Source organism: Miniopterus natalensis, chromosome 8, assembly GCF_054644295.1.
Source record: "Miniopterus natalensis isolate mMinNat1 chromosome 8, mMinNat1.hap1, whole genome shotgun sequence".
NCBI lineage: Eukaryota > Metazoa > Chordata > Mammalia > Chiroptera > Miniopteridae > Miniopterus > Miniopterus natalensis.
In genome coordinates, this window is record NC_142088.1 from 5584537 (window position 1) to 5611324 (window position 26788).

General features: G+C 44.4%; 1 protein-coding gene across 1 annotated transcript in view; it reads left to right on the top strand.

The window, feature by feature from the left end:
* Positions 1–26788, top strand: part of DNER (delta/notch like EGF repeat containing) — a 185489-nt gene that overhangs the window by 109545 nt on the left and 49156 nt on the right. Inside the window, exons 6-8 of the mRNA XM_087819363.1 lie at positions 6359–6512; positions 14576–14689; positions 23807–24031. Of these exons, the coding sequence (XP_087675489.1) occupies positions 6359–6512; positions 14576–14689; positions 23807–24031 (493 nt within the window). The remainder of the gene's footprint in view (positions 1–6358; positions 6513–14575; positions 14690–23806; positions 24032–26788) is intronic.

A 26788-nucleotide genomic window follows, 5' to 3' on the forward strand; every position in this document is an offset into this window, starting at 1 on the left:
AAGTCGGAGTCCGAGAAGATATAAATTAGAAAGCAGTTTCCAAGTTGGAAAGAGGAAATAGGACACAGAGCCCTGGGTAGCTGTTAAAGTTGAACCTTGAGACTCCGAGATCACTACAGCTAAATCAAATAGAAAAAACAAAGGGGGGCAGTCACCTGTCCCGCACTATTCATGAGGGCAAAGCGTCAGCTCCCATGACCAGCAACATTTTTACTGGCACTGAAATGAGTGAATTTTCTTGAATGGAGCTTTGTAATAAGTGGGGCACCAAAAATGTAGGTATGCAATTTTCTCAACAATGTCCACACAGTAAATGCAGTAGCAGGATTAGTAGGGATGTTTCTGTTAGGACCCTTCAATACGTAGTTGGCAGCCTAAGATGAAATAGCCACTCATTGCAAACAATTCGCTTTCAAGTCAGTGAAAGAGAGAGCAAGAGGTTGCAGAGACTGGGGTCCAGAATTCAGTTTTCTGATGATTGGGTTTAGTTTCCATGGAAAGCAAAACCTTGACATTGGGGGGGGAAAGACTGAGCCCTATGTAGGTACAATTCTTCAAAATCATTGGTCTTTCCAACTAGACTTGGATTGAGATAAAAATCAACGTGCATCCCTCCCCCACTCCCTGTCCACTCGTGTCAACGTGCCTTTCGTTGTAGGTCTTCCCCGTATGTGACGGGGTATATGCATTTCTTCTCACTCTGCGATACAAGCTGGAATATGAGCCCCATGAGAACAGGGACTGTCTCCGTCTGTCCTTCCCCATGTCTCTAATACAATATTGGTTGGCATCTGGAGGGGCCCCAAAACTGTTCACTGAGTGAGCGGGATTAAAGAGGAAACATTGGACATCCAGCCTCTGGTAAAAGCAGTTATGCTGTAATACTGAACACAGATACTTGGAAGAGCATCTCAGATGGTAGTGTTAACATCATACTATGACAATTGGAGAAGTAAAGTTTGCCTGATTAAATGGCCATCAATGTCTGCTTTGAGATGGCTGTGGGATTGCTTACAGTCAGGGTTAAGGTGTTATCAGAATAAAATCAGCCATAGCAATGAATCAAGATAACGTAATATAAAGCAACATTACTATGCACAGTATAATTTTGAGTCTTCTAGGGGCACGTGAACCATGGTTTCCAAAGCCTCTGCTGAGCCAGAATCTTACAGTGGCTTAGAAAGTTCTCTGTCCACCAGGGTCTTCAACCTGAGCATCATTGACATTTGTGCCAGAAAATCCCTTGTTCAGGGGCTGGTCCTGTGCGTTGTAGAGTGTTTAGCAACATCCTTGTCTCTATTCACCAGATGCGTGTAGCAAGCCCCTAGTGTGACAACCAAAAATGTCTCCAGACATTGCCAAACATCTCCTGGAGGGTGAGGTGGCCCCTTGTTGAGAAGCATGGCCCTGCACAATCTGAGCCCCACCCCAATTACCCTCTTCTCTCCTGTCCCACGACTGTCCCTGCTGTTTGCTCTACTCCAGCCACATTGGCCTTCTGGCTCTTTTGGGCTGGGCTGGGCATCCCGTGGGTGTCTCTTTACTGACTATCCCTTTTACCTAGAATATCTTCCCTGGGACTCCTCCATGGGCCACCCCTCAGCTCTGTCAAATCTTTGCCCCATTACCACCTTCTCAGCATCCATAACCCCCACCACTTCTCTTTCCCTCCCCTACTTTTCCCCATAGCACTTAACACCTAATTTACTCCCTTATTTACTTATTTTGTTTATGGTCAGTCACCCCCACTGGAGTAGCATCTGCATGGGAGGGCCTTGTACACATTTGTGCCTCCAGCTCCTAGTGCAGTGCCTGGCGCCTAGTAAGTGCTCACTTTGTTGAGTGGGTGAGTAAATGAATGCAGGGACAACTAACACTTTCTTAACCTAGACCCTTTCCAAGTAGGTTTTTACCACAAACCGAAAACATTTCATTAATGTCCAAGTGGAATGTTTGACTTCAAGCTGTTGAGGCAAATTGAGATTCTGCACTGGGTTTTAAAATTAATCTCTCAGAGCCACTTTTCATTTTATTTGATAGACTTTTACTTATGAATATACAATAATTTAGCAAGGAAGTATCATTTAGTAATTTAGCTAAGCTACTTTTTAAATACGTTCATTTTGCCTCTTATGCTGGATGAGTTAATTGGACCTAGATTAGTGATGTCATCATAGTCAGTGGGTTAAATATCTCACTGTTGGCATAACAGTTTACAATATTCAGTGATAAAACAGTTTTTCACAACCAATATACTAAAATCAGTTTCCTTATAAGTGTTCGTGGCCTCTTGAAAGTCAACAGTCTTGAAACTATGAAAAGAAACCTTTTTAATGTTTATAGGAAAGCTCCTTATTGCTAGAAAATAGACAGGAAGAAATCTAACTCTATAAATGACATGATACAGAATACACAAAGATTTAAGTAAAATTTTATGGTCATGGGTATGTAAAAATTTTTTTCCCCCATCTTTTTTCTCAAACAATTTGAAGTTTAAGAATTAATTCAGTGTTTTACTTGGTCAAAAGCAATTGTTTCAACAGTTTGCTAAAGTTTTTTTCAAGGTTCTTGCTTAAAACAAAGTAAAACAAAATATATGGCTTTTGTTTTAGCTTTAAATTCAATCAAAACGAAATAAGAAATATTTGATTTGTGGCTTTTAATAATTTACTTTCACAAGCAGCATAGTTTCCATGGAACTCACCAGATAAATCATAGGCAAAATGTATCCCCCAAATAACCAAAGAAATTTATCTGCAATTTGGAACGTTTGGATACAAACCAAATACATTTTAAAGAAGAGCTGCCAAAAATAACGGCCCGTAGTGATTTATTATGATGCTGAAGCCCGCCTTGGGATTGTATGCGTTGGGTGTGCCAGTGCTTATGTTTCAAAGGTGGTCGCACATCTCCAGATGTGCAAAGGGCTCCAGACTCGTCCCTGCTAATAGCAGAGGTGTGCTCTGGTGTCCATTTGTGCGCGTGTTAGGGGACAATTGCGCAGTTTGCCCTTCCCCGTTGCTAGTGGGAGTGGGGTCTTGGAGTGCCACTGGAATAAGCATTTGGGTGAGATGTGGTAGAAAGCTTTATTTTCATGGAATTACATCCCTGGGTTTCAAAAGTCCCATTTCCCTTAAACCAGTCCTGCAGAAGGTGCAGCTGGGGCTTCAATTGAGCTAGAAGCAGAGCCAGTGGCCAGAGTTCCCGTCTCATGGGGGAGGCGGGTCCAGTGGAGCATCAGGCTCTTCGCAGTCCATCCGTCCGTCCGTCCACTGCATGTGGGGTCCCCGTGGCTGTGGGCCATGTGGGCGAGTGCAGAGCTCCAGAGCCCGCCAGCCAGGAGGCAGGCCCGAGCAGCAAGAGGGGCGGGAGGAAACGCCTTTGTCCAGGAGCTTATGCACCTCGGATTTCACGCTTCCTCTGTCATCCGGATTTCACTGGGCATGCTTATAATAGTCGGCCTTTCCTTTGCAGGGTTAGTTTACAATGGTATCACGAGGACAGACTTTCTTTGGAATGCTACCGGGGAACCCCGGTGGGGTTTGGGCGGCCTGTCCCTGTGTCCAATTCAGCGGAGGCAGGGGTGGATCCTCTAAGGCTTTATTGAGAAGGCTGGCCAACCGAGAAGATAGGGAGCATATGAGCATCCAAAACCTGTCTTCAGGAGTGGCCTGAGGGATAGGGTTATTTAGGGAAATGGGGTAAACTGAGGCTGGGAACGGAATGCAGCTATTGTGCAGCCCCTGAGGTCCGCAGGCGTCAGCTATTGTTCTTGGTCATCTGGTGAAGTTTCAATAAGTTGATATTTTGACTGCTGGTTGGGTTGCCCTGACCACGCCTGCTCAATGGTACATTGTTCACAGCTGTGTCACCTCCTTAATTGCTTCGTCTGGGATCAAGGGGAGTGTATGGGCACAAAGGCCTCCGAGAAAGAAACCTAAACTCCTGCTCACATGAGAGTATGTGTTCTATAACTTATAAGTGATATATTTCAGATTAATTCAGGTGCTCAATCTTTGGAAATTTTAAGTGCCCCATCAGGAAGACAGTTCTAGAAAAGCAGTTTCCTATTTAAAAGACTGCCTTTCTAACAGGCCTTGATGTAGGTTCTCCCAGCTTTCCACCACAAAGTCTATGCAAACACACAAGGAACAAACTCATGGCTTCGTGAAAATCAGACAGGATGCCCACTGTTGCCAGAATGCCAAGGGAACCCCCACTGGCCGCAGAGAGGGGCGAGAGATGACGGGGCTCGGAGGCAGAACACCCAGCTCCAACGTAAGAAGGAAAGGCCATAGTGTTTATTCAATTGTCTGGGTTTCTAAGATCTGGTTGAAGAGTGTGGTCCAACTAAAGGAGACTGGACTACACAGATGGCAAGGATGTGGCAGGTTCCTTAACCAAAGGGTATTCAATTAAGGAAATCAACACGCCTATGGAAAACCTGGCGGTTCGGGCTAAATGTCATGGTTGGCTGCTGAGGTCAGAGGTACATCCACTCATGGTGTAGTCACGGGGGCAAGGGCAGTCGTCTTATGGGGTAAAATGTCTCAGCATGCAAGGGACAGTTTTTCTTAGAAAAGGAGTCTTTGGGACAGGGCAAGAGAAGTGGAAGGCTTTAGAATGCAGTCATAAAACGATTTTGCGTAATGACCTCTGCAGGTGTCCCTCCCGGGAGTGCAAGTATGAGTCAGTCCACGGAAATTTAAACACTCAGCTCACATATACATAGGTTAAAGATAAAAAAAGGATTTTTAAATCACGAAACTATCTACGTTTTATGTAAGCTAAAATGGCATTTGATAAAATTCAATAATCATTCCAGCATTCTACTCGGTGGTAAATTCTACAAGCCTCCCTTGAAAATCAGAATTATCCTGGAAGAGCCACCAATGTAGCCACGAGGGCTGGAGGAGGGAAAGCGATGTGGGCATTATCTGCGATTGGCGTGCGGGGGGTGGTTTTATCTAGAAAACACAAAGTCAACTAAAAACTAACCTGTAATGAGAGCTCAGGGTGATGATGGGTAACAACTCTAGCATTTTCATGTCTTTAATGACCACTGTTTAATATGATTAATACAAGAAAGGTATGAGGAAACTATCTCATTAACAAGAGCCACAGAAAAATCTAAATGTACAGCAATAGATTTTATCAAGAAATGGACACGAGCTCTAAGACTTGATTGAGAGACAAAGTAAAGACTGGACAAGGCTGCTTTCTCTTTCAGGAGGGACTGTGCTCTTGTACTTGGGCGGGGAGGCCCTGGGTGGGATCTGTTGGGCAGGGATTCTGGGCTTACACCTGGAGAAGAGGCAGAGTCTCTAAGGTTGGGTCGGAACCTGGGGAGCTGGAGAGGGAGGGAAGGAAGGTGGGTCCAGGAGAGGCTGAGGCTTTGGAACATTCGAGATTTGCTCACCTGCCTGATGTGTGGGGCTTGGAGGGAGCCGCCGGGAAGGGTGCTTTTGTCTGTCTGGTTTTGATTTTTTTAAGCAGTAAGACTTATGCAACTCTCCTGGGCTCCCTTTTCTCCCCCTTCGTGAAAATCTGCAGTAACCATCTATATAGCTTCACACGGGCTTTGGAGCCAGAGTTGCATTTCTTGTAGACACGTCACCCTGAGGGTGGCCAGGAGGAGAGAGAAGGAAGGCTCTGTTTTTTCTGGATTTTACAGCTGTCTCAGAAATGAACCTTCCAATCAGATTCGTCCTCTGGGTCTGAGTTAAGGTCTTTTACTAAAAGAATGTTAATATCATAAACAAAGAGAAAGCAGGTGACTTGAATTATAGTCCTTTCATTTTCCCTTGCACCCGGGTCACCTGAATGGCTATAGATTGAGGTTGATTTACAGGCTGTTCAGTAAATTCAATGCTTTGGAAGGGGGGTCCGAGGAGGACATTTGATGATGATTTTGTCACAAGCGCTGTCTGTGCTGCAGGATTTTAGTTGGTTGGGGTGACATCTAATTTAATGACTGTAGCACAATATATCTGTTCTAATAAAATTGCTATTTTTATTAGAGCAAAACTTTATCAAGTCAACAAAACTTCATTTTACTTTTATTTATTTATATGCTTAAAATAAAGTTATCCTTTCCATTTCTAGTTTAGGAAGACTGAAAATGATTGAAATAACTGTGAGTAAAGAATCATAAAAAGTTTGAAATTAACCTATACAGACACCTATACCATTTCTTTTAAAGCTCTGATTTTTAACCAGATCATGATATAAGCAATGTGATTGAAAATACTAGTGTTGGTATAATTATAAAAAGAAGTGGTGCTTTTTAACTTTGAGCGTCACAGCCAAAGCATAAACTGTTGACTCAAGTAACATATGCTGTACACTTGTGTGTTAGGTGACCTTTTCCTGCGCCTGCGATGATCAGTATGTGGGGGCCTACTGTGAGGAGTTTGACGCCTGCCGGAGGACACCCTGCCAGAACAACGCGAGCTGTGTCGACGCGAAAGAGCAGCAAGACGGGAGCAATTTCACCTGCGTCTGCCTTGCTGGTATGGTTTGCGGAGCTAACCGTTTACGTATCACTCGGTAGACTCTGCGCTTGTTAACTAATGGTGGTTAAACAATACTTCACCTGGCTGTTGGACAAGGGGACTTCAAGGTCACATTTGATTCCATCAGTCTATGCTTTATATACTTGGGAGATGGAAGAAGGAAGTTCCCATGGGGACGCGCATCCTGCCCCTTGGCTGGCTTTCTGACTTTTCCATTATAGCATTTCACCATTTTTGTTCTGGGAGAATGATATTCTCGGTCAAACAGAGGCCTGGATGTTTCAAAAACAATTCTGCAAAGTGGGCACTGAGTGTGGGCTGGCGCAGCGCTGGGTGATTGTGCTAAATAACTTAAGAGAAATCCAGGGCAAGCTACCCAGGTTGTTAGGGAAAGCCACCTAATCTTTCCCTTTATGTTAATTTCCTTTTGTTCATGTATGTTCATTGGCCCGAGTTCTTGGTACACCTTCTCCACAATGAGGCAAGTCGCTAATATTCCTTGATTAGTACAGGGGATGCATGGATATCACAGGAGACTTTCAAATCCTCGAAGCACAATGAGCGACTCTTAGGAGACCTCGGTAGACAGTGGGCCGCAGACTTCAGTGCTCTGCCAGCCACCTTAACTGACGGACAGCGTAGCCAGCTGACTCTAGGCCTTCAAGGAGCAGGACTGGCATTTACCATGAACATGTTGCTATAGCTGTTTTGATGCAGCTTAAAAGCAAGCACTAAATTACTCCTTTTTTAATATCAAATAACGTGACTTCATCCTTCAAAACAGATCTCTCCTATTCCATCTCATTCTGTTGCTAACTTCTGGCACCGCGTGGGGATTCAGGACGAGGTAGGCGGTGGAGATAGAGAGGGGGGTGGAGTGAAGTGGGAATTGAGAGATTAAGTGCTCATTGTAAGCGACAAGACCTAACAATCCAGAAGTTTATAAATGAAAAGGTGAAAGTCCTTTACTTACCTATTAACCCAAACTTTATCATATCATAGGGGTAGGTTAACGACTTGGTATATTCTGTCTTGACCTCTGTGTGTATTTCTCTTGCAGATCAAGTATTTTTCTATATGTATTGACAAGTGATTATAGTATATACATTGTTCTGTAAGTTATTTTTTTCTGGTAGATCATAGATATCCTTCCATGTCAGTACATATGGAGCTACCTCATTCATTTCAACAGTTTCGTAGTGTGTCTTCTCCTAACTTTGTATCTCCAGGTCGGGGGCCCCTCCAAACCCACTTATCTAACTGCCTACTTGGCACCTCCCCGATAGTTCCCGTTGTTCCTCGTGCTCTAGAACAAATCCTAATCGGAGGTAGAAGAGATTTAAAAAATGTTACCCTGGGACCTGAATTCTGTCTGCGTAAGTGGGTTTCTACTTTGTCAGTTCCTAAGTGCTTTCTTTGGGTGTCCTTAGAACAATCTGAGTTAAAAGAATTCTTAATTGTACCGATTTCATAAGTGAGAAAACTGAGGCACAGGGAATTTTGTAAGTTGGCCAAAATTGTTAGGGCAACGCTCGACTGTACTGCAGTAACACGTCACTCCCCACATCTCAGTGGCTTCCAAGGAAAGGCTAATTTCTGCTGTGTCGTAGTCGGATGAAGGCACTTGCCCTCCAGGTGGTCACTCAGGGATCTGGAGGGTGTTGTGTGATGCTCTGAGAACAGCGCCTGGAAGTGTCGGATGTCACTTCCATCACGTCATTAGACAGAATTTGGTCACTTAGTCCCTAAAGCTCTGCCTGGGAAGAGGTGAGCATTCTCATGGTCTTCACCATGCCAGGTGTACTTGCCAGTAACTACTGGGGCTGGGATTTGAACCCAGGTCTTCCTGTCTGCCTCCAAAACCCACGTTCTCTACCATCTTCTTATACTTTCTTTCTGTGTACAAAGCCACACTGTGTGCTGAGTACTTTCCTCATATAAATATATGACTCAAGCCCATGCCATTCAACTTCCTCCTCTCAAACAGGTCTCTTAAAAAAAAAAAGTATGAGGCAATTTTATCCAGAAAGGGGACTGGCTGCTCAAAATGAGGACCTTTATACTAAATTTAGTTCTTCATGTCTCTTGAAAAATTTATTTTCCATTGGAAAGCTACATTTCCTTCGTGGAAGAACTATTTACAGGTTAATTAACATGAACTCATTGATCCCGAAGCTCCAGATACAAACATCAGACCCCACAAACAGTGGAAAGTGTGCTTTCCTTTTGAAAATGTGTCCTGCTGGGCTCTGATTGTTTCACATTTGATTGCCTGACGAATGAATGAATTCAAACCAAAGCACAAAAATCCCCAATAAAGTCTTTTCGCTGAGGCATAGTCTTGCCTCGGTGCTTGTTTCTCTCATGAGGAAAACATTTCTTGGTAAGTGAAAATAGTATTTTCAGCCAAGAAGCTTCTGCTCCAATTTTGCTAATATTTTGATATTTCGCTTTAATCTCTACATCGAATGCCAGTACAGATAGAAGTTTCTGAGTCCTGGGTAATCTGTGAATGAATGTGGTACATTGGATATTGAGTTGATTAAGTAGCCAACTGTTAGTTTTCATGGTTAATACAATTTCTTGGAAAGCTAGGAGATGGTTTTTAAAATAGTAAACCATTGATAAATGCCATGTACATGTACATACCATATAAAATGAATCACAGAATGTGGTTGGAGCGGAAATTTTTATCAAGTATGATGGATTTTTTTTAAAAACGTTCTTGCAATACTTTCAACCGCATCAGTACTGCAGGAGCACCTAAGAGGAGGTTACTGGCTTTGCCAACGGGGTTTGTCCAAGCCATTGGCAGCCTCCTGATTGCATGGATGTGATAGGGCTACACAAGCTGTGAGGTCTCCCTGAAAGAGTACATACAGAATGAGAAGATTTAGGTGTCGTAAGCTGTCTGGCCTCTTTCAATATCACAGCTTCTTATTTAGGTTTAAGGGAAGTAGAATGAAAGGGACTATTTAAAAAATAGCAATGGGTGGTGCTCATGTAGTCCTTAATGACTACAATAGTGGGTACCTATGGTGTCCCTGGCTCTGTGCTGGGAGCTGGGGACAAAAATCACCAGCACCTGCTCTTAAAGAATAGGGAAGTATGTCTGCAAACAGTGCAGCGACAGGCACAGTAACAGCCTCAGAGGGTCCCACTCGTGAAAGGAAAAAGCATGTGTCCACAGCGCAGTCCGTAAGGGCTTTCTGACTTGGTATATTTGACTTCCACTCTGAAATTTCCTGTTATCTGCATTATATGTGTGATTCTTAAGTGACTAATATTCATCTTTGCTATTAACAACTGTTTGCTGCTAGTTTTCCAGATGAGAGGTCCTCAGGCTTTAGCATGCACCATGTATGAGAGTCACCTGGAGGCTGTCTTAAGACCCCAGAGCCCCTGCTTCTCTGGTCTGGATGCTGCCGGTGAATCTGCATTTGTAACAAGTTCCAGGCGAGCCTCTGCTGCTGGTCGGGGCACCACGCTGGGGGAGCCGCTGCTCTAAGCTGCCTGTTGAAAACAGATCAAACAATATGGGCACATTGCGTGGCAGTGTTCAGATGCCTGTTATTCATTCATTCAAAAATATTGAGCTTCAGGCTGCACTTGGTGGGAGCGGCTGCTGCTCCTGGAGTGGGTCTCACTGTCACTGCTGCTGTCCTGGGAGGGACCCAGGTACATGACCCCTTCCTTTCGCCCCTGAGGGAAACGAAGGTCAAGGTCGGCGGTTTTGCTGCGCTCACTCAGCGGGTCCTTGCGTCACCATCCGAGACCTTTCACCCCCGAAAGGACCTTTCACTGTCCTTCCCACTGTGCCTTCTGCCCATGTACTTATTAGATGTGTTACTTTTCTTCTGACCTTGAGATTGATTTTCCTGATCGCGCTGACGTCAGCGTTCTCTCATGCTTTTCCATCCCGTAGCCCCATTTTATGCTTTATTAATTGCCTCTCACAGGCGGGCCTCCTAGGTCCTATTCTCTTTGCCTTTGGCTTTTAAGTCGTGTTTGCATGCGCTCAGATGTATTTGTCCCCCCGCCAGCGGATCTTACACGGTTTTTCTGTTGCATAATTCCTGCCTTCCGACTTTGATATTGGATGCCCCTGAGACTGAACGTCTCGATGGCACACGGGTCCCTGCTATTTATTTCTGACTTCAGTTGCTACCGTTAGGCATCCGTCTCAGCGGCAGTGGCCGAGCCCCAGCTCAGATCCCCTGAGGGCAAGGCCGGGGCCGGTGGGCTCTCCAGGGGCATCAGGCTTTCAGGACAAAACCAGCACAGGCCAGGCTATTAAAAGACCGGGATGTTAAAAATAGTCCTCGCCACAGTTCTCACCTTGGAAGCTTTCAGAACAGCTCTCGGAAGAAACCATTAGATTCTGCCTCTTAGAATGAAGGCGACACAGAGGCTATTTTTATTTCAGTAGCAGAATCGTGAAGAAAACATCATCTAGAAAAACAGCTGTGCAGGGACGGAGACTGTTTAGGGAAACAACCAGTCGATTGCCTTGTTTTTTAATAATCTGACTCACTTGGCCAACTTTGCTGATGTCGTTGAACTCCAGGTGGTCTTCCTTCATCTGAAGAGTACAGGATAGGTATTGATTTGGGGGTGCTGGAGGGGGCACTCAGGCTTTTTTTGTTATATTTACAGCAATCAAAAGACACCACCAGGATGTAGTTTCCTTCGAAGCCATTCTGACACAGGGAACTTAGCTAGGTTTCCCTCTCCATTCACTGACAAATTTCAAATCACATTTTATACTTAAATAGAAACTAGTATAGAATTAAATACTCCAAGTGTACATCAGACCCAGTGTAGCCTGGTATCGCGCCCACCGAGTGGGTTTGTAGCCCAGTGCGTTTCCTTAACGGTGTCTGGTCTCCTACCATCTGCTGGCCCTGCTTCCCAGATATGAACATGATTTTATCTAATGTCATTTCTCAGGGTCAGCTGCATAAGCCTCAGTGTAGAGCTTCTCCATGCATCCCATGCGTCCTTGAAAGGCTTCCTTACTGTATATCCCGAGGCACAACTTTTCTCAGATCCTTTTTGTTTACTAGAATGCTCTCTGAAGAAACAATAGACCTTTGTGACTGACCCTACAAGGAGAGGTCAGTGTTGCCAATGGTCAGCTATTGTTGACGAATAAGCTAATTTATTCTTTGAATATCACAATGATAAATTCCTCAGTAATTAAAGTTTTTATAGTCGAATAATTTTTAAAAAAATGATCTTTAACTTCGTAGAGGTTGTAAATACTCTCAAGGATTCTGATCTCTAACAATGTTCTGAAAGAGCTGTTTCCCTACTTTGTAAAGGACCAGTTTCTGTTTAAGGGGAGATGAGAGGCACTGGGACAACACAAGTGTTTTTATTCTGAAAGACCAAGGTCACATTGACCTAAACCAGCATTCTTAACTCCCGCATTGGGGACATGCTGGGCTGAGTAATTTTGTTGCTGGGGACTTGCCTGTGCATTGTAGGGTGTTTAGCAGCGTCTCTGGCCTCTGCCCATTAGATGCGAGTAGCACCCCCACGGCTTTGACAATAAATGATTCTAGGCATTGCTTAATGTCCCTGGGGAAAGAATCACCAGTGGAGAACCACTCACCTCAGGGATTAAACCTGGACGGGGCTGTTGCAGGAGGCTAGATGAAATTAAATGGGCAAAATGCTCGTAATTGTTGAAGCTAGGCGAGGGATATGTGACGGTTATATACTAGTCTCTCTAATTTAAATATGTTTACAATTACCAAATAAAATATTTGAAGAAAGCATTTCCATCTGGTGGGGACACACGCCTCTAACAGATGCTACCTGAGGGGCTCCTGGCTGTTTTTCATGGTTGCGTGTCATTCTGTGGTCACAGGGCTAAGGCCTTTGTAATGACAGGATTCATGACACTTCATACTTTAAGCCATGCTGCCGCTGAGAAGCTATCATTTGCAATGGGTTATCTTTTCCATAAATGTACTTTTGTAGCCATATTGTAGAACCTTCGAAGGCAGGATTTAAAGAAGTAAAAATTCTTGGCCTCTGCAGCCTGAACATAACCACATACAGGCTGTGGGTTATGGATGAATATTTACGGTGTTTACTTTATGGCCATCTCTGTGCTTACCTATATGTACATTTTCTTATCGGTCCCTTTCTGTTGTTTTTTACATGCTGGTGGGTGATGTCATGCCTGCTGTCGGAGGCATAATGCTCCTTTAAGGATTTCAGCTCAGGAGTTCGGCTCCTTGTGCGATTTGGTGCAAATGACTTAACCTTTCAAACCCTCAGTTTCCTCATTTGTAAAGTGGGCCAGATTATCATAGTACTGACCTCGGGGTTGCAGTGAGGATGAATTAATGTGCGGGGGAAATACCTGCTCAATTATAGATATCAGCTATTAGTTAGAGCCAAAACTTTACTTGTTAACTTTCCTCTTAAAACCAGTTCAGTCTCCTCCATCCTGAAGGCAGAGCTTTCATTTGAAAATACGGTTTTAATGTGAAATGGCCTATTAGAATCATTCCTTCTGGAATTGGGAAATGCCTTTTTGTCGCGGCCTTTGGATTTTCGGTCCACACGATTGTGTCACTCACCTCCCCGTGCCCAGGGACTGGCCGGAACCTCCTGGCCATTGGGAAGCATGAAGGGCGGAGCAGGGCTGCAAACAGGAGCCTCCGCGGCCCAGGCTGCGACCGAGGCGCCGGCAATCATCCCTCTCGCAGCATCGGGATTTATTTTTACAAACCTCAGATTCAAGTGCTGATGACAGTTTTTCAAACTAATAATTCAGAGAGACACGTTTTTATGTATATCCCAGAAATGTAAACTATTACAGTATGATTATAATTGTGTAGAAAATACCTGTGCATACAATTTCTGTTGGAAATTAGCTCTGTCACTCAAATAAAAGATCTAAGGGCAACTTTTTTTTTTCCTTTCTATTTTCTATTTTGTATTTTCCAAATTTTTTCATAACCATTTCCCACTTCAGAATGAAAAACATTGGCATGTTGTTTTTTTCAAACATGTCTCTCTGGAGGGCTTTGTTTTCAAAGTTAATAAAATATTCAGAATTTATTTAAGCTTTTTGGCTACATAGGAATTCTAATAGGTTTAGGTCCTTACTCATCACAGGTGTGTGGTTATATGACTGTTCAACAAAATCAGCACTGAAGGCTCGCTTTACAGAGAATTTATGAGGTTCATTTGTGATTCAAATAGGAATTAATATTAATATATTGATGTGCTTAACATTGTGTCTAAATCTCTTTAAAATGAGGGGGTAGGGTATGGAACGAACATAGAGAGTTTCTTCTAGCTCTAAAATATTGTAAATTAAAAAAAAAATTAATATCTAGAAAATGTTCCTAATGCTTTTATTTTTTTAAATAATTTTTTTTGTTAATCTTCACCTGAGGATAGTTTTTCATTGCAAGGGAGGGTGGGGAGAGAAAGAGAGAAACATCAATGTGAGAGAGACACATAGACTGTCTCCTGCACACACCCTGACCGGGGCTGGGATTGAACCCGCAACCCAGGTACATGCCCTTGACTGGGAATCAGACCTGTGACCCTTTGGTGCTCGGGCCGACGCTCTAACCACTGAACAACACTGGTCAGGGCCCTAGTGCTTTTTAAAATAGGTGTTGGGGTGGCCTAGGGAAGGTGCCTGTCATCTCAGGTGGATCAAGCAGAACATTGTGGATTCCGATTTGCCCCCTGTCAGAGGAAGCTATCAAACAGGCTTGGTGGATTCAGTCTCAGCTCCTGAAGGTCCTGGCTGGTGTTTCAAAATAAAGGGCAGAACTGATGCCGAAAAAAGTCTGCCTGTGCCATAAAGATTCTTGCAAAATATACAAGTTTTGAACTATGATTCTAAATTGCTATGATTGTCTCTAGTTGCAAAACCAAGTTAGATGAAGGAGTTGGTGGGAGAGGTGTGCTCAGGGCTGTTGCCTTCGTTGGGTGGGTACCGGTTGACTCTATCAGTTCATGGGGTGGTTCCTGGTGGTTTTGGCATAACACATTTTATAAAATGTCTTTCTCGTTTTGTTCAGGCTATACTGGAGAGCTTTGCCAATCCAAGATTGATTATTGTATCCTTGACCCATGCAGAAACGGAGCCACGTGCATTTCTAATCTCGGTGGATTCACCTGCCAGTGTCCAGAAGGTAAATAGTATTGCCCCAGGGAAACCTTTTGTTTTCCGTTTTAAATCATGAATTAATTTGATCAGCTTTGTACTGTAAATTTTTGAAAAACACCGTACAAAAGGACTTCCTATTTTGTTCCATTTATAAAACAAAATATGAGGGTTTTTTTTAGCTCTATGCTAGAATGGCTTGAAAATTATGTTTGAATATTAGACACGACCTTGGAATGTCTGTGATTTTTATTTATATACTGAAAACAAATAACTATGATAAAATGGAATTTCTTATTGAGATTCCTATTTTGTTAAATTATTTGTTTCTTTGATACCAGCTCACATAAAAAAACATTTCAGCGTAAAGTTCACCTGCTTTTGTTTTTAAACAACTTTATAACATCTCAGAAATTTCATGTCACCTGGAAACCACATCTTTAGAGCTGTTTTTAAAAAAATCGTTTTATGAGTTTATTTGAGCCAAGCTGACGACAGTTGCTGGGAAGCAAATCTCAGATGCTCCCTCGTCAGAGCGGCTTTTATTTGTGAGATAGTTTTACGTCAGAAGTTTCACGTGAAGAGGCGGGCGGGTGAGCACAGCTACCGAGCTGGCGTCCGGGGAATGGTTTTGTACTTGGAGGACGTTTTGTTTCTAGTTCTGCTTGGGGGATGTTATGCGAGGAATTACTTTAAACCTTTGATGTTGCAAGAATGACATATTAGAGGTTTTTCTTCTTAAAACCAGCATGTAAGCTCCCGATTCACAGACGTGACGTTGACAACACACACAGGATACACGTAGAGCGCGAGTGTGGGAGGAAACATCCCGGTTCAGGGACCGCCCTGGGCGCCGGCCGTGAGGCTGGAGGCGGCGGCCCGGATGGGTGCTGATGAAAGGCCATGGCCACCCAGTGCCCGAGGGCCCAGGGTTCCTGGCAGCGTCTCCTGCTCTTTGAGATTTTGAAGGCCTGAATATCAGCTGAAGGTGGTCCTGGCTCCTGCTCACCTGGGCAGGGGCTGGATGGCTTGGGCCTTGGCTTGTTCCTCTCTAGCTGGATGTGCTTGTGATGACCATGGTCAGGGCACATGCCCAGGTTGTGGGTTCGATCCGGGGAAGGATGCTTATGGGAAGCAACGGATTTTTGTTTCTAACATCAGTGTTCCCCCCCCTTCTAAAAAAAATTAAAATAATTTTAAAGTAAATTACAGACATCACGGCACTTCATACTTGTGTTTGCTGAGAATAAGGACCTGACACGCCAAGGGAAGTGACTAGCATTGCCTAGTAGTATTTGCCCTCTGCCCCTTTCATTTATTCTATTTGCCTGTATTGGTTCCGTCTGTCCTGCTTCCCCGTGTTATCCTTTGAGGCCAGAGAATGAGTTTTATTCTTCTCTTGCCCACCTGCTCCCAACGGCCAACCCATGAAGCATGTAGCTCTATATTTTATATTAGCAGGGGGTCAATAAATATTTGTTAATTATAAAAGCCAATAGATATCGCTTCCTATGTCTACCAACTTCTTCGATCGTTACAATAATCCTTTGAAGCAGATACTGTTAATATTTCCATTTAATACAGAGGGAAACTGAGGCACACACAGGAATTCAGTAACTCACCTGAGATCACATAGCTAGAAATTTAAACCCAGGCAACTTGGCAGTAGTCTTTTTACCAATTTTCTGATACCATGTCTGAATCTATTCTTAAAAATCTATTTTGTGTATTTTTAAAGATTGTCTTCATAGCCAGTTATGAGTAAAATAAATGCAAAGTTTGTTGGGTTCGAAAACTTTTTAAGTCTGGAAAAAGTGAGAAAAAAATTTTTTTTTCCTTTCGTAAGTATAGTGAAATCCCTTTACAACCATCCCTCCCAGGCCAGACGTGGTTGAGCTGGGTTTTCCCTCTGGGCGGTGCTTTCAATCTGCACCATCACGTCAGGGCCTTTCCACCATTTTCATGTTCATTCTCTTTCCTTCAGGGACCCTTTTCCATCTGGCCTGGGCCGAGTCCTTAGAGCTTGAGCTCCTTGCTGGGTACCCGCGTCTTTGACGGCTCTGTGAGTGTGTGTGTGTGTGTGTGAGTGAGTGTGTGAGTGTGTATGTGAGTGAGTGTGTGAGTGCTTCGGGAAGTTCCAAGCCAGGCCGGCCGAGAGGCAGCCCGTGAGGACCATCGTCTCTCTCTCCTTCTGGCAGCGTCTACACTTTAATGTTATCCCTCAGCAGTGGCTTCTGTCTTGTCTTTGTGTTTCTACTTAACTTTCACGAGGTCCATATTTGACAAGTATAGTTTCAGATTCTGGGGGTGATAAGACACAGAAGCAAAACTGTCATGAGTGTTTCCTTATATTTACCTTGTTGAATGACAACAACAAAGATTAGTAATTAGAAGCTGGGTTTATTGCCTAGGTATTTACTCTTTGCATTGGTATTGTCTTTGTGTTTGGTTTAGGACTTTGAGACCCTTAAATTTTTCAACTAAGTGCATTTTAATTCTGGAGCTGTCTAATTATATGTACTTACCATTACTGCCTATTGTATTTACTTATATGAATATACTTAAGTATGTATATACATAAAATCTGAATATTACTGTCTAGCCATCCTCTGCTTCAGCATCTCAATTTTTATTCCCCACTCCTTGCTTCAGAATTTGAAGTAGAATATCACATAAATTAATAAGGAGTAAAGAGAGAAATCAATAGAGATGAAAACATTGTCAGTTCTGCACATGTGACCATTCACATCACACAGGTCACGTCTCACGTAATCTAATGACCTTTCTGAAACCTTCCTGCTATAGAAGGCATGTAGTAATCAAAGACTGAAGTGAGCATATGGAGCTTCATGCGACATTTCTCCAGTGTGTTTTAAAAGCATGAATGTAAAGACATTTTCTAGTGCTAACCTTCCGATAGGACTCTAGACACATAGCATTTGTATTAACTGCTCTTGCGTGACAGCCATGAAGACAAGCACTGCGCGCGGGGAGGGACTCATTCCTTCAGTCCCGTAACTGTTACCCACGTTGGGTTTTGCTGTCGGATGATGCAGATCTTATAACTTGGAAACTCCATTGCCAAGTGTGGAGAGCTGGTGTCCTGATTCTGGTCCTGATGACCTAGCAGAAGAGTGGAGTGGCTGCAAATGTGGATCTTTAGGGTCACACTGTGGGTTTGAAGTCTGGACACACCGTTTTCAGCTCTTAGAAAATAGGGGTGATACTGGTACACCCTTCGTAAGTTGGTGTGTGAAGTACATGGCTTAGGTCTGTGCTTGGCAAATAGTAAGTGCTGAATAAATGTTATCTATGATGATGATGATGATGATGGAGAATTAGTCGTATCACCTTGGGTGAGTCATATAATTTCTCTCCCAGCCGTTGTTTTCTTATAAAATGATGAGGGTTGACTACTTTACCTTTTAGGAGCCCCATTCCTAAAAGTTCAGTTCAGATATATCAGTTTAAGAGCCCCTTGCTGGGTCAATAAATCCATCTTGTTTATTCAAATCATGTTTATAGAGAAAAGTTTTAAAACCTCTAAGCGACTCTAAGGAAGGCCTGGGTCTAAAACTTAAGGTTGAGCCAAAGGCCCTGAAGCTTAAATCCCATTGCAACATGCTCCAAAGTTTTATCCAAACTATTTTTTGTTTTTCTACACTTTATAGCCTTGAGTAATTTAGTCATATAAATCCTTTTGTTCAATGCAAATGTCAGTGGTGATGCTTTTCATCTTAAAGGGATTTACAGCAATAGTCACACATGTCATAAAAATTATCTCTGAGATTAATGTGTGTTGCTCAGGAAGTGGGCGTGTCACCCAGTAAGGATTTAGGAGTTACCCAGTTCTAGGATTTGTTTGTTTTCCCTCAGAATCCTGATATGTATGAATTCGCTGAAAGCCCTCTCTTAGGACCATATAAAATTGCATATATTTATGTAAGAAACGTGCCACATGTCCTCATAAAATTACCACGCCTGAATGAAATACTGTTCTTATTCTTTTAAAATTTGACTTTATCCCTAAATCACCATTTCACTTCGGGACTGTAGCAGCTGAGATCCTCGGGGTTCCAAGTGCTGTGTGGTTTCACCTTTTGGAAACAAAGCAGGGAATGAAGACTTATTAAGTGTGCATTCACTTTTATTTCTATGTTTGGTACATGCTGATTAATTTGTGATTTACAGCTGAGTCCATATTTCTTTTTTTGTTCTCTCCCCCTTTTCTTTCTTATAGCACAGTTTCTCTGAGGTGGTTGAAATAAAAACACTGCGAGGGATTTTGCTGTTTTTCCCGTTAGCAGTGGGGGCCAGCTGCACTCACTTCTAACGAATGCCTGGGTCCCACCCCTCACCTCGAGCTCTTCTCTTTGGGAACCATTCTGATGCCCAGCTTAGGGCTGGCACATGGTAGTGGTAAGTTAGAAAGGCACTCACTCTAGGTTCATGTTGCTGTACTCAGTTATGAATATTAATAATCCACATAGAATATTCCAAGTAGGAAGAAAGATGGGTTAAAAATGCAAGGATTTAAACTTAAAAAAAATGCAAGGAGATGCGAAGGGTCCATGACTTTGGGGAGAGCCAGTATTTCGGTAAGGCCAAGAGGAGTGTGGAAAGTGTATGCAAATGAAGGCACTGGTCAGAGGCCCCATCACGAATAGTCTTCTGTGCCACACTAAGTCTACATTTCATTCTGAGGCTCCCGGATATCATCTACTTGTGTGTGTGGTTCGATATCTCTAATTGCAAGCAATGTGTAGAGTGAATTAGAGGAGGCCAGGACTGGAAGCAGGAAACCTGGTGTTTGCTCGAGTGACGGAGGTGAGAAGGGCAGAGGACCAGTGTGTAGCACTGGGGACAAAGGCCGCGACGGAGTGGGCGGAGGTGACACAAGTTATGTCCTCAGTCACGAGGAAGGGCTGCAGGCTATCAATACCGCAGATTAGGTAAGTGAGTGCCCAGAGGAAGACTCAGGACTTTCTGGCTAAACCTCTGCATTTCCACTGTTAATAACCAATGATTTTTGCTCATACAATTCATCTGCTTTAAGTTTTCTCTCTTCTGACTTTTATCTATTTAGTCTAAACTGGGGAGAAGTTGATTTCATGGTCCTCTATTTCCTAGCTATTTGTCATTTCCTAACTTAGCTCTAAATTCGTCTTTTTGGCCTGCTAAAAGGTCCTGAAGGTCGTTTTTACTCTCACGTGGATCTTCTTAAAAAATTAAAAGTTCCGCTTGAAATGTAATTGTCTTGGGTCTTTTATATCCGATGGTTTTGCAGTTGCTTTTCCTAGATGTCCCGCTTCTCTCTGTCTCGCATAGCCGTCTGCTTTCTTAGAGCCTGAACAAGTGTGGTCCCCACTCAGTTTGCCATCGACAGCGGCCAAAACCACCTCTCTGATCCCGGAGTCATGTCGCAGGCTGGCTTTGGGCCCGGCGCGAGCCCCCGCTCCTGGGAGGCTTTCGGGCCCGCACACCCCGATAGCCCCCCCTCCTGAGCCACTGCTGCTCTCGGCCTGTGCCAGTCCCAGCGAGGGGTGTGGCCCGGGATGGGGCGACCAGGGAAAGCCCCGTGTAGCACTGAAGCAGGAGGAGCAGGGGCTCCAGGCCGTGGGGTGCCGCAAGGCTCCAGGCGGGGCCGCTTGTCATTCCCGGGAACTGGGTGGAAGGCAGGGGTCAGCTCCTGGAGAGGCGGGTCAGAGTGGTCAGCTGAGCCATGGCCCGCAGGACTTGTGGCCCGTGGAAGGGAGGCAGATTTCATTCTAAGGGCGATGGGAAGTGATGATATTTATACTCTAAGAAAATCATTTTCGTTGCTGTTTGGGAAATTGGGTGTGGGGGCGAAATAGAACAGGACTCTCACCAGAGGAGACTTGGAGCAGACAGGGGGAGAGAGAATTGTGGTTACACCAGGATGGTGGCAGTGAGGTGATACAGAACATTCGAGTTCACAAAGTACTTTGGAAATAGAATCTGTTGACATCACTGATTGGTTAGATCCGGGCGTTAAGGGAAAGGAGGTAGTTGGGTATGATTTCTAAGTTTCTGACTCCAACCATTTGCCACGACAGTGGAATCACAAGTTTACCATATAATTTCTTCTATATAAATGGTCGTTACCAGGTCAGCAAAAATGCCAGTATTGCTTTATCCCATATCTCCCTTTATCAATCTTGGAGAAACTTCTCGCACTAGATAGCTTTCTCAACAGTGACTTCATTGATGATATTTATACTTGTAATTTAAAATCTTCCAGAGATGCTTTCTTTTGGTCTTAAATATGTGATTTCCATAAGGCGTCTATCTCAGGGGTGCTGATTTCGTTTTCACTTACAGAATGAATGGTCAGCCGGCATATTCATACAGATATTGGTTCTGATACAAAGCCTGAAGCAGCAGTCAACTCAGTAACTTATAGGTGCTTTGCATTAGCCCCTCATTCCTTAGAGATTTCCTTTGTCGTTCTGTTTTGTTTTCCATTTAAATCCTTTAATCTTCCACCCTTTTCTAAACTTCCCCGTATTATGAGTTGTTTTTAGAGGCTGTCACTGCTGGCGGTTCTCCCATGTGTTTGAGTTGCCCTCTGGAGCTCTTGGGTTTTCTTTCTAATATTTCCCGGTGACCATCAATCACATGAGGTTGGGACGACTTGAAACAAACTATTCCAGCCAAGAAATGCCACTGTCTTCATTGCTCTCTGCACCTGTGGGTTAACATTATCAAATTGTTTTCCACTGTCTGCCTTCAGGTGGGGTTATAAATTCAAAGATATTAGCTTCCAGTCAGGACTGCGCGTCGCTCCTCCAGCGTGGCCAGCTGTCATTTCGGAGACACTGCCGTCGTTGTTCCTGTTGCTTATGTGGCGACGTGCCACACGGCAGCGCCCGTTCGTTGTCTTACATTGAGCTCTTCCGGTCTGGGGGCGCGAAGGTGTCTGTGAATGTGGCTGAACCCAAGAATTTTGTTATATTTTGTTTCTCAGTCCTCTTGCCTTTGCCACCATCCTTCTGTTTGCGTTTCTGCAAGAGGCATTTTCAGAAATATTGCCCTGAAGAGATCATTATTGATAGACTGACCAGTCAGATGAACCTTCCAGACGGTTGCCCACAACCAACCCAAAGCAGCCGACGCTTCTTCCTCCCCACTCTGCACCTGTCCCAGAAGCAGCCCGGCCTCACCTTTCCTGTCTCCCTGATCTCCAGCCAAAGTGAATTCTTTCAAAATAACTGGCATCTTTCTTCCCCACGCTCATATTGAAGAGCCCTTCCAGCCCCAGGACGGGGGATTGTCTTCTCTGCGCAGCGCCGATGCTGGTGGTTTCGATGGCGTGCCCCAGACCTGGTCCTCCTGGTTAGCGTATGGCTATAAGAAACCCTTTCTTTCACAAACACACTTGGCCTTGCAGGTTATTGTTTAACGTGAGGTACCCCAGGGCTCCCTGAGAATATAAAACATTATTCGCATTCTCATCTTGCTCTTATCTCTTCTTGAGTTGGTAATAACTGGTAACTTGTCCTGCGGTCATAACGGCGTGTTGAAGTGTCTCCTTTGCAACCAGAATGAAATGGGAAACGTCTCCTGAAGGATGGGACTCTCGGGAGAATTCCAGTGCAATTAAAGCTGACTGTGTGGTCCATTCTTGGGATGATTTCTAAAATTTAAAAACGACCCAAAACTTTATAACATGTTGACTAGCATTTGATAATGTTTGAACTTTCTATTTTGTACAGAAAAATACCAAGCTGATCATGCCAGTTTTTGGATGATGCTTCAGGTAGTTAAGTCTGGGAACAACTTCTGCTTTGTGCACTCACCTTTTCCTTAACAATAGCAACAGCACCTGCCGGCATTGCTAGTTCTGTGTGCAGATAGGTAAATACAAACTTAAATGTCGATAAGAACAGTGAAACCGAATATCGAAATAAAAACTGTATACAAAAAAAATTATTTAACTCTTGTTTCTAAAATTTGAATAATCTTCATTGAATTTCCAAAGTTCTCTTAAAATATCAAAAGAAAATTAGATTTCACTCGAAGCATTGTTAAATACCTACACGGACACACAGGCCTGCAGACCCACACACATATGTAACACTGTTAAAACTGAGAAATACGGAAACACACAAAAACCCAAAATAAAAATCACCTGTACAGTAAACACATTAAAAAATTAAAAAATGTAGAACCTTTAGTGAAGTATAATTTACACATAATGTTACTCATTTTAAGAGTCCAGTTCAATGCATTTTAATCAGTATGCAGAGCTGTATGACCATCACCACAATCTAATATTAGAACATTCGCATCAACCCCTAGAGACTCGAAGTCAACCCTTCTTCCCACCCCAGCCCCAGGCAGCCACCAATTTACTTTCTATATCTTTAGATTTGCTTTTTCTGCACATTTCTTATAAATGAAATTATGCAATATGCATTATTTTGTAGCTAGCTGCTTTCACAGAGCACACTTTTTTGAAGTTGACTTACGTTGTATCATGTCTCAGAACTTCCTTTTCATTGCTGAATAGTTTCCTGTGTATGGATATACCACAGTGTATCCAGTGCAATAACCAACTTTAAAAAATACATACATTCAAGAACCGCCAAGAGTGGCTGCTTCCAGAGAAGGGAATGTGGGGACAGAGGAAAAAGTGGGAGAAAGATTCTTTACTGTGTACTATTTTATATGGGTTTAATTTTTAAAATTCAGGATTATATCTCTATTAAAGCAAAGTAAGGAATGTCTTTCCCCAGGAATGTGTCTAGAATAAGAGGTGAAAGCTCTCTGCTGCCCCCAGTCCCACTTTCCCGAGGGTAATCACGGTTACTATAGTTTGGGCATCTTTCGGGCCTATCCGTGGACACACACGTGTATGCCGTGCAAATGCGTTCCTGCCCCTGCGTGTCTCCACATCTGAGCGGCCGCATCTTCTACTTCAGGAAGCACCGGCGCTAATATTTAACCCCGGTACCCCCACTAAGCAAGCCTCCCTGCCCGCCTTCGTGCATACCTGCACGCTGCTGAGGGATTCACCGGCCGGTCGAGTCAGCGAGGAAAGGGCTCTGTGCCCAGCGGGTTAGTTATGTGCAAACACGGCTTAACTTTTTTTAACGCGCCCTTTGGGGCTGTCTCCCGGCAGGGTACTCCGGCGCCGCCTGCGAGGAGAAGGTGGACCCCTGCGCCTCGTCGCCCTGTCGCAACAACGGCACCTGCTACGCCGAGGGCCTGCGCTTCGGCTGCAGCTGCGCCGCGGGCTTCACGGGCCCCGCCTGCGCCCAGCTGGTGGACTTCTGCGCGCTCAGCCCCTGTGCCCACGGCACCTGCCGCAGCGTGGGCACCAGCTACAAGTGCCTCTGTGACCCAGGTGGGTGCCGCCGTCCCCGCAGGCCCTCCGGTCCCCAGTCGCAGAGGCGCCTGGCCCTGCTTTGGCAGCTGAGCAGACCAGCATTTGCTGAATGTGCCTGCCTGTCCGTGTGAGGGACCTCCGCTCAGTGATGACACGCTTTTTCCCTTAGACTTACCTTGGCAGGGTTTTAAAAAGGCCTTTTCCCCCTTTTATGAGCCGTTCACGATCGCAGAAAAAGAAGAAAATACAAGTAAGCAAAATGAAGAAAATTAAAAACGGTCCCGGTCTCACAGCAGCTTAATTATTTTTTAAGCAATTTACTAAAGGCCGTTCCACAGCTTGGACTGTATTGCATGTCTTTTAATACTGGGCTTTTAGGTTAATGGGATATGTTTTTCCATTTTAATGCACATAAGAAACAGAATGCGCTCCGTTCAGAATTTTATCATCTAGTAAAATCCTCACTCTGTGCACCGTAGGTTATAGGAGCTGCCGAGACTCCTCTTGTAAATGATCTAAAGTTCCATCACTTATTTTCCAAATGTCTGCTGTGCTTTACTGACTCTTTATTGCGTGAGTTTTGATTCTCAAAAGTCAGTGGTTACTAGTGAAAGTCTGTGTTTGCACCACCTCCGTGTGGGTCTGAAATCCGTGCAGGCCGCCCTTTCTGCCCCTGCGTCCCCTCTGCCCATCCTCGCAGGAGCTCGCTCTTCAGACGACTCCCCAGCAGGACTCCCACAGGCGTCCGCGACCCATCCACACGGATGGCTGATTCCCTGGTTTTGCTTGACTCCTGGTTCTGCTCCTGCAGTGCTTTCCCATGGATGCCTGATCCCGACACCTCATGTCACCTGCCAACTTCTTCTGCGGCTGAATCGGCTTCCTTTCCTCGAGTTCCACAGTCACCCACAGTATCATTTGCCTGGTCTTTAGAACATCTTATCCTTGAATGTGTCTCTCCCCCTTGGGGTAGGAGGAAGTGTGTTTTATTAGTAACTTGTGTAACAATAACAACCCAAGGCACCATTTCCTGAGCACTAATCTTTCTATTTTGAGTTGGATGCTTTGGTGATGCCCTGCAAAGTAGATACGATTGGACCATATTTACAAGGAGGTGTGAAATGCCTCCTACCCTGGTCCAGTCTGTGCCTGTGGCCACACACCCAGTACGGGGCTGAGCCCAGAATCTAGCCCAGCTGCGCTGGTTCCATAGCCCCAAAACTGATCCAGGGGCACACACACTTCACGCTCATGAATCAATCAGAAATCAGTGGGAAATACAACTTAGCATTGAAGAACGTTGAAAAGCCTTTTTTGTCTAGACTTTTAATTCTATGGTTTTCTAAGCAATCAAGGGGTTAATTATATATATATGCTTATGTACACATATATATGCATATGTGTGTGTGTGTGTGTGTATATATATATATATGCACAAGTTCAAAATCTGTAGTGCATGTTGGCAGGCTGAAAACTCAGGCAGGGTTCCTGTATTACAGTTTTGCAACTGAATTCCTTCTTCAGGAAACCTCAGTCTTTGTTCTTAAGGCCTTCAGCTGATTAGATGAGGCCCACCCACACTCTGGACAGTGATCACGTCACTCAAGGTCTACTGATTTAAATGTTAATCTTATCTGAAAATACCTTCCCAGCAACATCTAGACCAGTGTTCGACCATGTATTTGGGCACTGTGGCTTGGCCAAGTTAACATACGAAATGAACTATCACAGTAGCATTTTTGGGTTTCCCATAAACCTCGAGGTAAGTGTCTTCACCTCTACTTATGACATGAGGAGACTTGCGTGGGGTTTCACCTGCCCTGTCCTGTCACAGCCACGGTGGAGAAGGGACTGGCTTCCCCACGCAGCACACGTGCTGTAGAGCCGGGCACACTGAGGGGGGCCACGCAGTGCTGCCCCTTTGCTGCTGGGAACCTGGAGCCCTAAAGCCGCTCTGTGTGCAAACTAAAGAAGCCGTGGTTGTGCGGGGACAACAAGGGGGCTCCCGCGTGTCCTGAGTCACGTGTGTGCTGCCCTAGATAACACGGTGGCTCCCCCAGCAGCGGTCGGAAGCGGGTCTTTCTGTTGGAGCGTCGTCCGCATCTCCTGCTTCCTTCAGTGGAGCCCCAGCGAAAGAATCAAGTGCAAGAGCAGAGGGCGGCTGTGCTTTCTGCCCCCTTCTCCTCTGACTTCCTTTCTTAACCGTGGAAAATTTCCCGTATATTTTAGTTGGTTTATTTTTAAAACTTTTAATGGAATGTAGTTAAAGATAAATGTTGCTTAATATGCTTTAATAATAATAAGATGTTGCTGAATAACAATGTCAAAGGGAGTTTTGAGCCTGTGAAAGGAGGGTTACATGGTCCCGCGTGGAAGCTATTCTGCTAGTGTTTCTCCCTCCACACTGGGAAGGGCAGCCGAGGGGAGCAGAGAAACCCCTCTCTGAGATCCCCACTTATTGACTGTCGCCACAGGAAATCACCGGGACATCTCTGGGCCTCAATTGTTGTTGTTTTTTCCACGAATAACATCTTAGAACCTGGTCAATTCAATTGCACTTGGAGTCACAGACGAGACCTGGGACAAGCTGCTGACCGCTTTCTTGTCGTGTGTGAGCGTGGAGCGTGCTTTCCGCGTGGAGCAGTAAGAGCTGTTCCCCTTCCTTTCCGCCCATGGGGGTTTCTCCTCAAGCCGCAGAGCGGGGAAGTGCCTCTCGTTTAAGTTCCACTCATCACTCCTGCTGTTGTCTGATCAAACTTCACTCATGTCCCTTTG